The sequence below is a fragment of the Cryptomeria japonica genome, chromosome 10 (assembly GCF_030272615.1).
Source record: "Cryptomeria japonica chromosome 10, Sugi_1.0, whole genome shotgun sequence".
In the NCBI taxonomy this organism is placed as follows: Eukaryota; Viridiplantae; Streptophyta; class Pinopsida; order Cupressales; family Cupressaceae; genus Cryptomeria; species Cryptomeria japonica.
The window spans coordinates 469209453-469225529 of record NC_081414.1 but is presented as its reverse complement, the minus strand read 5'-3'; the positions used below and the strand labels follow the sequence as shown (position 1 = coordinate 469225529).

At 36.5% G+C, this 16077-nt stretch overlaps 1 protein-coding gene across 1 annotated transcript in view; it reads left to right on the top strand.

Annotated features, from left to right (window-relative positions):
• LOC131063382 (uncharacterized) overlaps positions 1–15667 on the top strand; it is a 52843-nt gene extending 37176 nt beyond the window's left edge. The window contains exons 10-15 of the mRNA XM_057997184.2: positions 14521–14637; positions 14721–14868; positions 14949–15041; positions 15126–15194; positions 15275–15317; positions 15408–15667. Of these exons, the coding sequence (XP_057853167.1) occupies positions 14521–14637; positions 14721–14868; positions 14949–15041; positions 15126–15194; positions 15275–15317; positions 15408–15508 (571 nt within the window). The 3' untranslated portion in view covers positions 15509–15667. The remainder of the gene's footprint in view (positions 1–14520; positions 14638–14720; positions 14869–14948; positions 15042–15125; positions 15195–15274; positions 15318–15407) is intronic.
• The last annotated feature ends 410 nt before the right edge of the window (positions 15668–16077 follow it).

Genomic DNA, 16077 nt, shown 5'->3' with positions numbered 1-16077 from the left:
AGTGAGTTTCAGATTTAGGAACAAACAGAAACATAACCAAAGTTGAATAAGACACTTATTACCCTAGGAAAACCTTCTAGGAGGAAAAACCCAGCCAGAAAAGATCTTTAGATCTGATTATGGATTATGAATAATATTCTAATTACAATACTTATCTCAGTTCACCCTTAGGGCTAATGGCATCTTCAATTTTCCAGTGGTCTCAGATCTGCCTCTTAACCAGTTTTAGATCTGCCTTTTATTCAACTTTGGTTATGTTTCTGTTTGTTCCTAAATCTGAAACTCACTAAATTTGAGTTTGAAATGAGAAAAATAAATAAAATTAGTCTCACTCATGAACTCATTTAACAAGTTACAATATAGTATTGAATAAAACTAAAATTAAGCCTTACAATTTATTTTTACCTGGCATCATAGTTGTGCTACCGTCTTTGGCGACAGGACGAGAGAAGGTCTCCCCTTGTGCATCTGAGAACAACTGTAGCTCTCGAAAAAGGTCTATCTGAGAAGTACTAGCAGGTCCCATCTTCTCCATGATTGCGTATAGCCCATTAAGGACCTCCACATCAGCCTTGAAAGAAGGGATAAAACAGAATGCCAGATTCAGATAATAGGCTGCCGCATGGATGGGCCTATGAAGCTGATGATGCCATCTCCTATCAATGATCTCCCAAATGGGACCATACTTGCTCTCATCTCGTCCATAGACGAATCTGATGGCCTCCTTCGCCCTATCCATGCCCTCATATATATAGCCCATTGCAGGCTTATCTCCATCCACAACTCGCAACAAAACCACCAAGGGCTTAACAAACTGCAAAATTGAAAATATTGCGTAATTTAGAAAAATGAGCAAATAAGAGTACATATAATAAGTTATAAAACATGAAGTTAAATTGTAGAATTTATAAAAAAATTACCTTCACTATCTCATCACAAGGGACCCAAAAGTCTTGCTCATCAAAAATGCAGTTTGCCATATCTTTCCCTGCAGGGGTGGTAGCATAGGATGAGGAAGACCACTCCTCACCAACAATCATACATCTCAAGGCAGACTTAGACCTAAGTATGGACTGCAATGTGAGGAAGTTTGTGGCAAATCTTGTGATTCCCTGGATGAGCTAACTCCTTCTGCTCTGTGTATTGTCTCATAAGAGCCAACATCCATGAATGATTATATACAAATTTGCAGACATTTCTTGCCCTTTCTACATGTCTCTTGACCCATGGGATTTTTCCAATATCCTCAAACATGAGGTCAATGCAATGAGCAACACATGGAGTCCAAACTATAGATGGGTGCCTCTCCATCAATAGTCTACCTACAACAACATAATTTGTTGCATTGTAAATTGTAATTAATGGAGGTACAAACTACAAGATAGTAATTAATTTGCAAACAAAATTAGTTTGTAATCAAAAGTTTACCCACATCAACATAATTTGCTGCATTGTCGGTCACCACATGTACCACGTTCTCCTCACCCACATCTTCAATCACCTCCTCTATCTGCTCATATAGGTAGGTGGCATTCTTGCAATGGGCGGAGGCATCAATGAACTTGATGAAAACGGTGCCCCCTGAAATAAAAAAATAAAGCTAGGTCAATGATCATTCAATAAACCATTAGATAAAAAATAAAAAATTAAAGACTAAATGAAACTAAAATTAATCAATCACCTGCGAAAGAAACAAGAAAATTAAGGAGAGTTCTATTTCTCCTATCCGTCCAACCATCAGTCATGATGGTGCAACCTTTAGTGCTCCATATCTGGCGTTGTTCATCTAAATCCTTCTTCACATCATCCACCATTTGAGACAAAATGGATCCCCTCAAATTACTCTCACTAGGGGCTTTGAACCCCACCCCGCATATGGTAAGGGCATCAACCATTTCTTGCCAATAAGGAGATCTGTCACAAAGAAACTCAATGAGATAAGTATAAAAATTAAAACAATCAAAGTTATCAAACATAAAAGTTAGTAAAACATTCACCTGGCTACAAAGAATGGAATACAACTGTAGCTCCAAAATCTGCCAACTGCCATTTTAGCAGCATCATGGACCTCCTTGTTCCAACCCATGCCCTCAAGCGACAGTTGGGACCCAGGAGTAGTGCGAGGCACAAAGAAGGAATCCAACCTAGATTTACGAATCCTAGGTCCAATGCTAACACTCCCACTACAACTACTAGTGCTAGAAGAATGAGAAGTGGCGGTGGCATTGCCACTTATAGAAGCAAAGCAGAAGCGGAAGCACCAGTAGTAGCAAACTGAGTGGGACGATTTGGAGGTAAGGAAGAAGGGCCTCCAACACAACCTAACTATGTCCCTCTTCCTAAAATTGTCTCTCTCCCAATGGCCGCTCGATCCTCCTTTTGTTTCTTTTTCCTTTCAATTTCCTCAACCATTATATAACATTCACGTACGGCCTCAAGGACTGCTTTTAGGCATGGTTCAGCATCATGTCCATGCACACCAGCAATATGGTATTTCAGCCTATATATACCTCCATGGAATATTGTTTTGCAAAACATACATTTTGTTTCCCCCTTTCCTTGCCCTGGAAAATCCTCATGATATTTCTTAGCAGGGTCCTTTCTAATGGGGGGTGTAGAAGCTGAAGTAGACATTTTAGGATAGTTTTGTGAAACTTGAAGTTGAGACAAATAATAAAGTGAAGTTTGCTGCAATAAAACATTACAAATACAAAATAAAATTAATACATATTACATACATTCAAAAACACTAAAGCAGGGTTTGTCAAACCCTACTTTAAAAAAAAAGAAATTTACAAACCCTACATAGTACAACACTACAACTACATACTACATGCTACATACAAACATACAAAAGATTTTGAAAGAAAATGTAAAACTTTCAAAATAAATGAATAGAAAATGGAATTTTTGTATACAAGAAACAAACGAATCTTCAAAAAAACAATCTTACCTCTTACAACAAGCTTGAAATGAGCTGCAAAGTCTTCCTATCCAACTCTTGATGCACCAAATCCAAACACAATGCAGCTCCAATGTGACAAATTGAAGAAAACTTGAGCTTCCTCCTTGCTGGTTTTTCTTCTATGCACCCTTGTTTTTCTTCCCAACTCACTTTATTCCTCCTTTTTTTGCAAGTGAATGAAATGAAAGTCACTTTTAGGGATAGAAGATAATTAACAAAAATAAACGGAATTAAAAAAACATTGCAAAGTAATTTTTTTTTTGTCTTTTACTTTTGGCCCACGCCGGCCGAGTCTGGGGCGCGGGACTCGCCGAGTTTGGCGAGTTTGAGCCAAACTTGCCAACTGGCGAGATTACACGCTAGACTCGGACGAGTCCGAGTTCGAGTCCCTAGGACTCACCGAGCATGACTCGTACTCGGACTCGCCGAGTCCGGGCGAGTCCCGTTTCTATGATTTAGATACATTTCAAGTAGTTTCCACGGACCTAGGGAGGTGACAAGTGAAAAATGCTCGGAAATGGCCACTAGATGAAAAAACTAGTGTGAGACACTAGCATGATGCACAGACATCCACACAATGCATTAGTGCCTCAACAAATTATGTTAAAGAATGATGAGAGACTAGAAAAACACAAGGGTTACACAGAGGCAACATGAAAAAGGAACATTTGGGAATAAAATTTAAGCACCTTGAGAAGGAGAAAGGCTGATGCAAAGGCTGAAATGAACCTACAAAAATACTAAGGGAATGGACACCAATGTGGACACCAAAACATAATGTGAAATTGCAAGGGTATGCAATCTTTGACATTAAAAAATATTCAATAATAGTAGAAATGAATCCTACAATGCTTTAAAAACCTTAAAATAAAATATTCTAGGAATGAATTTTACAAAGATTTTGCTGGATGTCAATCAAGGCATTACTAGCAATATCATGATGAGAGAAAGATTGATCAAAATACAATGTGTGAATTGTTTGATAAAGAACATGATTGTCAAGGGATTGAAAGAAAAATACAATAAGAGATGCGCTTACTTCCACAACATTTGTGATAAGGAATGTTTCTATCACAGCTTTGGACAATGCTCACCATTTTGGGCAAATTGATGGACACAATAATTGTTGGGGTCAGCTTGGGACATGCATAGCATGTTGATGCTCTTGATAAGTCTTTGACATGCTATAAAGGAGTGTTGCTTTGAAATATTGGAGTGTAGTTGCTTGCAAAGCCTTGTAACCTCTCTCTACACTATGTTTTTTAAGTGTTGACAATAGAAGATGTTTAGCTGCCCCCTAGTTTTTCTTGGTGTCCTTGATTTTTTCTTTTGTTGTTTTGGGGATGTTTCCGATTTTTTTGTGGGATGGTGGAGGAATGTTTCCAATCTGTCCCTACATTTTGAAATGTTTTTGGTGGTGGAGAACGTAAGAAATACAGTGGATGTGTCTTCCAGGTATAGAAGGAGAAACTAGTTGGGTTTTGGGCACTTTGTAGCCATTGTCCATTCCGACCATATGAACTACGTTTTCCTTGGATTATATTTAGGGATCACTTAAGTTAGGTGGCAAGTCAATCATTCTGCTAGTGGTGGATCGTCTCTCTAAATATGCCCGCTTTCATTCCATGACCAATCCGTATCATGCTTCTATTGTTGCTCAAGTCTTCCTTTACCAAATCTTCCACCTCTATGGTATGCCCCATAGTTTGCTAGCATGATGATTTTGTCTTGCTTGTGAGTTTTTGCCACATTTACTCACTAAGTCTTTGTCTTGAGATTTTTATGTAGAACTTGCTTAGTATTTATCGAGTTTGATGACTTGACTTGCCCTGCTAGCAACATGCCAATTGCAGAAAAACTTTGTAAAGAATTTTTTTGCCTTTAATAGCCCTATTCATCCATGTCAAACACACAACATTAGAGCAAACTGAAAGGATTTTTAGTGGATTTGAAGAACAATTTATTGGAATTTCAGATTTGCACCAGGTTAGTTCATTTTTTTTTCTTTCTTTTCAAGCACACAAATTCATAAACCATTTTAGAATTTTTAATAATACAAAATTTACATATTATATTGCATTGAATTGATTCAATTTATGTAAATTTTTTTGTTGAATAAAATTTAAATGATTTATAGTTACACAAATTTATTTGAATCAATTTTTTTATTTTGATTTTTTGAATATAGGGGCTCTGTATCAGGTTTGGATTCAACAAGTAGAATTCAACTTGGTGGAACTAAACTCCTTGGAAGCCATGACCCCACTTGGAAACATGCCTTAATGGGATTGGTAGCAAGGAATATGATTTGTATTTGTTGCTTGAAGAGGCTTAGTGGAGGCACAATTGCCTCAATGTCCATCTTGTAGGTATTCTTAATCTTGACTCCAAGCCTTGTGTGGGCTCCCAATAAGAGGTGTAATGAGAGATGATGGGCTTATTGCATTATTGGATCAAAATAAGTTTGTGAAGGCCAAGGCACAAGCAGCCATAGAAGCAACCTTTGCTCCTATTTTCCAATAGAATCTAATGCAGATACAAAAAGCATTGTGGGCTTGAGTTGGGGTCCACGAATACATAGCACATCCAACTCATCCAGCTTGAGTAGAGCCTTGTCACTAAGGTTTTTTGTCTTAGAAATGTACATGGAGCACGACCTTCATTGGAAGCTAGAAGGTGGAAAAAATGAGGTGCACAAAGAAGCAAATAAGACATGCACAAATTTTTGGTATTGCAATAGTCTTCCCTTTAATGTGGCAATGATTCCATTTTGGGAGTATTTGGTGACCACATTGATAGTTGCAGGAAAAGGGTACAAAGCACCTTCTCACAAAGAATTAAGTGGCAGATTGCTTCAAGATACTATTGTAGATGTAAACATGCTTGAGGAAGAACGAAATAAGCAGTGTTGAAAGTTTGGATGCACAATTCTTTCAGATGGGTAGATAGATGGAAGAAACCCCACCCTCACCAATATTTTAGTGCCTTTAAGTGGTTAGTTGATTTTTTTGAAGTCAAGTGATGCCTCCAACAAAATAAAAAAATAACTTTGAGCTTAATGTTGGAGGTTGTTTTAGAGGTGGGCATACATAGTGTTATGCAAGTTATTATTGACAATGCAACTACATATGCGGTGGCTAGAAGATTGCTTTAAGAATGTCTGCTGAACCCATTGCCTTGACCTTCTTTTGTAGGATAGGCAAAATTGGTTCTGTGAGATCAATTGTAGAAGATGCAAGAAATATAGAAAAATATATTTATAATCACCCATGGGTTCTTAACTTGATGACAAATCACACCAAGGAGAAAGAGCTTGTGTGATTAGGTGCCCACAAGGTTTGCAACTAATTTTTCAACTTTGCAAATTATTTTTGGTTTATTGAAATCCTTGAAGTAGATGTTTGTGAGTCAAGCATGGCTAGACTCAACATATTCAAAGAATGTTGGTAGAGAGAGGACTGACTCATGGCTAGACTCAACATATTCAAAGAATGCTGGTATAGACTCTAGAGAGGACTATAGAGACAATTTTCGATGATTTCTTTGCCAAGAGAGCTATAGAGATTGTCATGGTAACTTCATACTACATTTTATATTCCAAATTGAATCCTTAATTTTTAAACTTTTAAACTACTAGTTTCATTGTAACTTTAATTTGCTTGTACTTTGTAGGTATTAGAGCTGTTGGTGAGGGTTTTTCCCTTGGTGGATGGGGAGTAAAACCTTGGATACATTTATGAGGTCATGGATAAGGCCAAAGAGATCATCCAAAACTATTATAGGGGAGATGCAAGTGGATTTGCCCCTATTTGGGAGTTCATTGATTGAAGGTGGAAAAATCAACTTCACCAACCCATTCATGCACAGGGGTTACTACCTCCACCAATACATTCTTGAACAATCTTCTAGGTCAAGTGAGGAGATGCAATTGAATGTGAGGACTAGACCTGTATTGCCCAATTTTTCACTAGAATGGGGAAGAGAAAGTTGTAAAAACTTGTAATTTTTTTATATGCCTAGATGCACAATTTATGATGATGATTTTCAAAGACAATTCATAATAGTTACCAATAGCTATTGTATTTAACTGTACATGATGATGTGATTTTGTAGTCCATTTGTATTTAGGAATCAAATCTAGTAGAAATTCTTCCTTATACTTATTTAGACTCATTTGATATATTTGTAATTGAATTTTGCAAAAAGAAAGTGTTTGCAAAGAAATTTAAGTACTTTTTAAGTTGTCAAATTTTGTGACCCCACATTCACTAGTTGATTTTGGCAACAACTATTCAAGTTGCAAGGAATGCAACTAAAGATGAGGTCGACTTATCATTTGCAAATTGATGGCCAGATATAGATCATCATTAAATGCTTGGAGATCGACTTATTTTTTCAAAAGATTTGCTTTCAAACAAGTTCGTTGGGATAAATGGCTTCCCCTTGACAAATGTTGATACAACACTGTTTATCATTCTTCCACTAGTTTGATGCTGTAGGAAGCTATATATGGTCAACCTTTGCCACTCCTTGCTTCTTACTTGCCAAGTAGTTCCAAGATGCAAGTCATAGTCTCAAGTCTTAGTAACTCTCTCCTTTACACTCTCAAGGACAATTTGGCCTTGGCTTATAACTATATGAAAACAAATTAATCAACACCATTCTGAGCACACTTTTAGTGTTAGGGACATGGTTTTCCTATGTCTTCAACCCTATAAACAAACATCCCTTGAGATTGTCAACAAAAAAGGTTAGCATCCAAATTTTATGGACCCTTTTGGATACTATATTAGGTTGGTGAATTGGCCCATAAGTTGAATCATCCTCCATCCTCTAAGATACATTTCTTTTAATGTCTCATGTTTAAAGAATGTCCTTGGCCAACATGTTCACATTCTACCCACACTTTTTGAATTGGATGACAAAGGATCTATCAATCTCGAGCCCAAGGCTATTTTGGACCATCACTTGTGCTCACTTCATAATTGCACCATCATTGAAATTTGTGTTCAGTGGAGAGGATTACAACTAGAAGGTGCCACTTGGGAATCTCTCCACTAGTTTCAACAATAGTTTTTCTAGTTTACTCCTTGACGACAAGACTTCTTGAAGGGGAAGAGCATGTTAGGACCCTCACATTCTAACCTTGTACTACTTTGAGCATTTTAATATTCATAGGTTAATTATTTAATTGATATTACATTGTGTGGATTTATCCCACACCGGTTGTATTTCATAAGTCACTAGTTGTGAGGACTTTATATTGTTGTTGTAATAAAGCAAATACGATCTTGGAAATATATTTTGTAATAAGCTTTGTTCTCAATAACGTTGCCCCCTTGAAGAGGCCCACAATTCTTGTTATCAATATAACCTTATTTACAACTATTTTTTTGAGTGTTGTGTTCTTTTCACATGTTATTGTTATGTTTGATAACATTTTGTAAGTGAAGATCCCAAGACATTCTTTGTGGAAAAGGAAGCCGTGAAATAGCCTTTGCCATCATTAGGATCTCTACTGCTCATGTTGGTTTCTAGTTGTCTCGAGTCTAGGTCCTAAGGGTTTTTGATCTAGGGAAGTTCTCTTGATTCTACAAATCAAGGCTTCTCATTGAGCATTTAGAGTCTTTTCCATTTCCTCAAAGAAGAAATAGATTTTTTGAGGGGAGGCCATCTTTAGATAGCATCATCCTTTATTGGAAAGTTTAGTGTACTTATTGTTTTGGATGTCTGATTTTGTATGAAACATTTGATATTTTCTTTGCTAACTTGTGTTTTAGGTGCTATTTTTATTTTATAGGAGGGATGGGCATGAGGAGTTGGCTAGTTTATGGAGGTTGTGACCTTAGTAGATGAGGTGTCACTTAAGTAGAAAGAGAGGAGAGGAGGATATCATAGTATGTTATTTTTAATAGAAAAATGAAGGATTCTTGGTGTTCTTTTAAATAAATTTAAAAATCTATATTCAGGATTCAAGATGAACGACAGCCAAATACAAAGAGGCAAAGATGATTGATAGAACTATCTAAAACAAGAGAGCCTAAAGACCACAATTGGGAACATTATTGGGCTTTACATCAAGGTTATGATCTATAGTTTATAGGCATTAACCCTCAAAGTAAAGCCAAAGGTGCACTTGACACGTGAGGTTTCTCATTTCTTGCACCAAAGCTCTCAAAATATGGTATATGTCCTCTAGATCCCCAATATTAACATCGATATCATTCAACATTTCTACTTGATCATCCATGATTCTTCTATTATCTCCTTATGTTCTCATCATAAATGGCTAATTATTGGTAATTGGTCTTTAATAGTTGATGTTAACTCTTGTAGGTTCATTTGTTCAAACACGTTTTTTTGAACATAGTTATTGCTTATAAATGATAAATTTAAGAGAGCGGGCATGATATTTTCCATAGAGCCATGTTGCAAGAAATAGGAATAGAGTTAGAGTTGAGTGGTGAGCTTTGACATGGTGAGGATCATTAGGATAGTTGGCCTTGTTGCAAGGTAGGGGGTCCTCCAAGATGGCCTTACGCTTCCCCTTAAGATAGATTGAGGAGTCTATGTGGCCTTGGTATCATTTGTCTTTTCGAAAGGTAATGATCAATATGGTGGGTGTCATTTTCTTTATCTCTGGATTTGTGCGTAGAGTTGGAAGGCATGTTTGCATTCCTATTGACCATGCTAGGTGAAAGGACATGTGAAGGACCCACAATAGTCATGGGAATCTACTAGACTTCAACTCCTATGTGCAAGCTTTTGAATAGGGAATGCAGCAAACCAGTCATAAGTAATGCCTCATTAGCGATGAAGAGAAGACTCATGGGAGGTGCAGAGAATCTCATAAAATTCCAAAGGCATTTATTTGCCCCCATTAGAGCTGCCTAACATAAGACCGTGATAGAATTCACAATCCAAAAAGGCTGCATATTGTAAATAAGAATAATAATTCACCACGCAAGGAAAAAATGGGATGAGACAAAAAATAATGTGAAATATTACGAGATGGCTTAAAAAAGTACTATCGTGAAAGAAAGCCAACATTTATGTATGGGATGAGGCTTGTGAAGCTAGGGCGGCACAAGATAGATAGGAAACAACAATAGAGGACAAAGATGGAAAGGAAGGTTTGACAATGGTGAAAAAGGTAGGTAAAAGACATGAAACAACAACAAACCTGTAAGGCAAGGCACATGAAGGAGAGAAAAAGGTAGATAGCAAGAGAAATAAGGAACCTTAGAGCCCAAAAAGTGCCACACTAGTAGATACAAGATTGAAAGGGAGAAAAGTGCAAGATTATAAGAAACTTCCAACATTATAAAAGCCAAGAAACCTATAGGTTTCTAAACAAGAGGCATCTCCAAGAGGAAAAGATTGAAAAGTAGGGGTGCTCAGATTTATCAAGCCTCTTCCAACATACAAAAAACAAGAAGCCTCCTTCAAATCATAATTGCAAACATGGTTGAAATTAGCTAGAAGAGCCAAATTTTGAGAAATTTCTCACTGTTTTATCATAATTGATAATAGCTTGAAAATGAGAGAAGCTTGTATCTTAAAAAAAGTTATTGACAACCTGCATGTAGGAGGTGTAGCAATCCCCAAGACTTAGATTGGCCAACCAATTGGCTACTTTATTGCCTTCATAGTACATGTATTTAAAAGGAAACTAGAGCACACAGAAACACATAAGCTACAATAATTAAACACAAAATAATACGTGCTTCCTATCTTTTAATCAAATACATCACACTTATATAGGAGTTTAATCTCCTACATTATAGGAAACTCCTCAAACAAACTTCCCAAATATATTCAGTTTTTTTAACAACCCAAGACATTCGTACCACTAATACAATAACCTTTATACAAAATATAACAAACCTACCAAATTATTAATCTATGCATCCTATGATGCAATATTCCTAACACCTCTCCATATTGCATCATTCTCCAAGTGGGGATAGTGGACAAACAATACTTGTTGGTACATTCAATTGATCATACGGTATGAGTAGGGACATACACATTTACTTGTGACAAGCAATAGTGGAACTCACCTCACTATGCTTACTATGCTTTCATCCAAGGATAGGGACAACACATCTATCCATGGAACCAAGGATAGGGACTAACACATCTATCGAAGGTCTTACATTAAGTTTGGATAGGGACAAACACATCTATCCAACATCAGTTATGAACAGGGAGATATACATCTGCTCACAACATTAATGATTGAAGACAAACACATCCAATCATAATAACCAACTTCTGTGGTTGGGAACAAACACTTTTAATCACTTAAACCATCTTGTAAATGGGGACAAACACATCCATTCACAAACCACCAAAAATTGTGATTGGCACATGCACATCCAACCACAACATAAAAAGTTCAATAACCAAGTCCTCATTGTCACATATGTAGCCACCCTTATAGATCATTGCCACTTTGATCACAAATGATATGAGATGATTGCCGTCGCCACTTGGAAATTGATCTTGGCTTTAGTCATTTTGGCACAAATAGTTTTGTCACTAATGCAATTTCATGGCCCTGTCACTAGTGACTGGCAAGTGGTTGTTGAATGTGTCTCCATCCTCTTGGTCGTGTGCTACTTAGCAAATTTGTCTTTTTCGATTTTCCAATGAGTGTTGGGTCCACCGATTATGCAATCCAATTACAACTGAGACAATTTGTATTCAACAGTTATAAATTTTCACAAAACAAATATTGACCAAAAAATGGACCCTATTCGAAAATGATACAAATTGATTTTGACATTTAAACTATAACATAAAAAAATATCTATATATAAACTAGAAATACATTTTGAGACAACCTTCTAGACATTAAGAAGATCAAAATCTACCATCAAAATCTCCTTTTTATTTTTCAAGTTGTTTAGAATGAGTAGCCTTGCATGAGCCTTTTGCTTTTGATCCTATCTTTGTAAAGTATACCTAGGGGTTGAGCCTATTATCCATCATCTTCAGGCCTGGAGAAATGTTTTTCAGCTTTTGATTCATTAACTAGCTTTTCCAGATCTCCTTTGAATTTGTAGGCCTTCAATAGGTCCTCCATGCATTCAGATTCAATCTCCTGAAATTGTTTCTTTGACTATTGCCATTCCATCTTGTGAAGCATTGTTTTGATCATTAACCCATTTCTTTCATTGTTTGGATTGTTGTCCCTGTTTGTGTCTTTTTTCGTGAATTCTAGATCTTTCTCAGAATCTTTTTGAGACTTTTGTGTCAACATTTCTCTCGAAGATTTGGCACTTTTGATAAGGTGGCCATATTCATGGCATTGATGACATCTGAATGGTAAGATTTCATAATCTAGTGCCTGGGATCACTTCATCTCATGAACTTTTAGAGTAATAATTCAGGAAGAGGAATGGTAAGATCAAGCTCAACACATTTTGGTTGAAACTGAAAGACCATTACCATGTGAGGGCCTGGAGATGTCAATGGCTACCACCAAAGATTTGGCCATCGTTTCAAACACATGATCAAAACTCTTGAGGGAGGACATCTGAATTCATATTGGTGCTGTTGTTGACATTTCCTTGGAGAGTTTGAAATGCACATGACAATGCTTCATGAAGAGTCTTGCATTTCTTAAAACATAGGGGCCTTCACCAATGACCACAGACTTAATCTGTGTTATATTCAATAATGAATACAACAATAAAATATTCTCTAGTACAAGCACAAAGCCCATAGGCTCCATTCGTTTTTCAATTCTTTTGGTCTCAAAGATACAAATCTTAAAGAGGTAACTGCATGCCAATGAATCTACAGGTTAAGATCCTTCCATGTGGGAAAGAAACATTCTTTTGGAATTCCTGAACATCAATATTAACTTTGAGAGAATCCTTCATAGCTGGCATGCTTTGATTCAAATCACTTCTGGGTTTATCAATCTTATGCTTGCCAGCAGCTGACAGCACTGCATCAATTTCCTTACTGTGAACTGAAGAGCGAGATCCTTTATCTACATTTCTGAAAGAATGAAGGGGGATAGACCCCCTATTGCTTGGGCCTGGACCTTTCGAGGGTGAAACATATGGAAGAGATAAGCAAGAACAGGGAGAGCCTAAGAGAGGAAATAGAAGTAGAAATAAAAGCCCTAGCAGAGTTCCAAGAACCCATTAGATTCTATGGGTTTCTGCTGTTTTCAGTCATGAATATTAGGGAATACTACCGCATCAATTTACCATTACTAGATCCATGACTAACATTGTATTACATTTTATATTTATTATAATTAAACTAAGTGTAATATTTCCTTTACTGTTCCTGCAAGTTACAATTGGTAGTGCAAGTACAATCTTTAACAATACCTTACAATCTCTATTTGAGCTTGAACTTTTATTGCATTTGTTATTGTTTGATATAGATTTTGATTAAATGTAGGCTCCTCTACAATGCTAATTATTACATGAATACCTTCTTTTTCTTTAGTTTTTCATGTCAAAGCTGGTAATGGATGTTACTTCGTGGTAGTGTTTATATCTCAATAATAAAAGAGTATTCATGTTAGTAGGAAAATCCCATTGACCTTGTGCATGTTAGAGGCTCATTTGGGGCATTGAGTATGCTCAATCATCATTCTGGATCCAAAAAGGAAAAATAGCAAAGAAACAAAATATGGAATATTCCATAGAGTTTGGGGGTGTAGGTGGTATGAGCAATGATAGATAGTGGTTTTACAGTTGTAATCAAGTGGCATTTAGGTGCCTTCTCAGATTTTTATAAAAGAGGATGAGTATGGAGCAAGAAAAGGAGAGGAAACGGACTTATGTGTATTTTAGGTAGAGTTTTGAGAAATTTTAAATAGTCTATGTTTTCAAGGTTACTTCAAGTTCAGATATTTTTTGGGTGCTCCCTTGCCCCTAAGGTGCACCATGCATAGTATGCACATAGGAGTGCGATTTGATAAGATTGGGAATACATATTTGCTTCACTCGTTGTCTCATTTCTGGTTGTTCCAAGCACTGTCATTATGTTGGTTTCTGCATACTTTTTGACTTTGTAGTCCATTTATGATTTCATAGCATAGTTTGAGGCAGCAGCAACAAGTCCCACATGTTTATATGTGTTTCAACCATGGTGTCCATGTGCATTATCTCATATTCTAGGTTATTAGCAAGCCTTTTTAAGTTTTCAAGTTTAATAAATAAGCATAATGTGATGTTCTCTTGTATCCTTTGTTGAGCAACTGGTGTAAATTTGCAGTAGAGTATTGGGGAAAACCATTCAACAATCTGTCCTAATAAGCATTGGTGCACACTGGGAGAGTCTGAGATAGAAAATATACACATGAAATATTTTGCGGGAGAAAACCACTCAACAATCTATACTAAAAGTATTGGATGTACACTGCAAGAGCCTAAGATAGGAAATTATCTACATGAAATGTTTTGCAAATGCATGCCATTAAGTTGAAATTCAAAAATTCTGGGAAAAAACAAAATTGGTGTAATTCAAAATAGATTGCTAGACTTGCTTTTGATTCTTATCTGGATTGGTGCTTTTGACAGGACACTTCCAACAGATTTTGTTCGGTTAGACCAGGACATTTTGTCCCCTCTTGCTGGGAAGAAGAAATTGTACACATTTGAGACATCAGAATTTTGGGAGCAGATCAAGACTCCAGGGTAGCATAGAACATCTAATAATTTGTTTTTGAAATATTATATTATGCATCGAGAATCACTAGATTTTGTCTCTTTACATCTAGGATGTCTTTGCGATGTTCTGAACTGTACCTTTCACAATATCAACGCACTAGTCCTGAGCTCTTAGCAAAGGGTGATGGTGGTAGGACTGCTACCATTGTTGGTAATGTGTACATTCATCCTTCAGCAAAAGTACATCCAACAGCTAAGGTGGGAGGCATTTCAGCAGCTTTCACTTTTTCTCTGTGGCTACATTTTGAATGCTTCCTAATTATAGTTTTCTGTAGCAGATAGGGCCAAATGTTTCTGTTTCTGCCAATGCTCGTATTGGGGCAGGTGTTCGACTAATTGGTTGCATTGTCCTTGATGATGTTGAGATAAAGGTAAAAGCAATTTTTTTGGAGAATTGTTGCTGATTGAGGAAGTTTTCTGTAGCAGTTACAAAATCTCTCTGGTTTTTATGTCAGGAAAATTCCATTGTGATGCACTCTATTGTCGGCTGGAAGTCTTCGATTGGAAGGTGGTCAAGGGTCCAGGCAAGTCTGATTCTGTTCACAAAAAGTGGTTGCAAAATATAAAATTTTAAGCAAGATTCTAAAATTCTTCTATATTTCAGGGTGAAGGGAACTATTCATCTAAACTTGGGATTGCAATTCTTGGTAAGCACTAGTTTCCATTGAGACTGTTGAAGTTATCCGTTTTTAAATCTTTCGTTGAAACTTTAGTACTCACTTTGCTATGGTCACCAGGTGAGGGTGTTACAGTTGAAGATGAGGTAGTGGTGGTGAACTGTATTGTACTTCCTCACAAGACACTTAATGTCAGTGTGCAAGAGGAAATAATCTTGTAACTTATGTAATTCTGCTCTTTATTTTATTTCACAACATGATTATTTCATGTTTATTAATTATTCATTTGTGAAACATGAAGTACTATATCTATTGAACTAGAGTAAAATTTATCAGAAGAGGAATTCTGGAGTATACAATAAATTATAATATTGATGAAACGATCCATATATATAGTATGTGCATCAGCGTAAGTAATGATCAATCGCATATTTAATCAGAATGTAATGATGTCCAATTAGGTGAAGATAAAATGTAAGTGAGACCAATTAGATAGAAACTCCGTACTACTTAGTAACTTACCATTCTGTGTAGTTAGTTCCTTGTTATAATGGTTGATATTTGGAGATTTTATCTTTAATATAATCTTTTAGCGGGTAAGGATGAAACATTTAGATATACTTTGCCATTAATATACTCTAATGGAATTAATATTAACAAAATGCTTTATTTGGGGCTCCAAGCTACTGGGGTAATGGGACTCTAGACTCAAAAGGCCTGACAAGCTCCCAAGACTCAGTTGATCATAACTAATTGAGATGGAAATTTTAAAGAATGACTATCGGTCGTT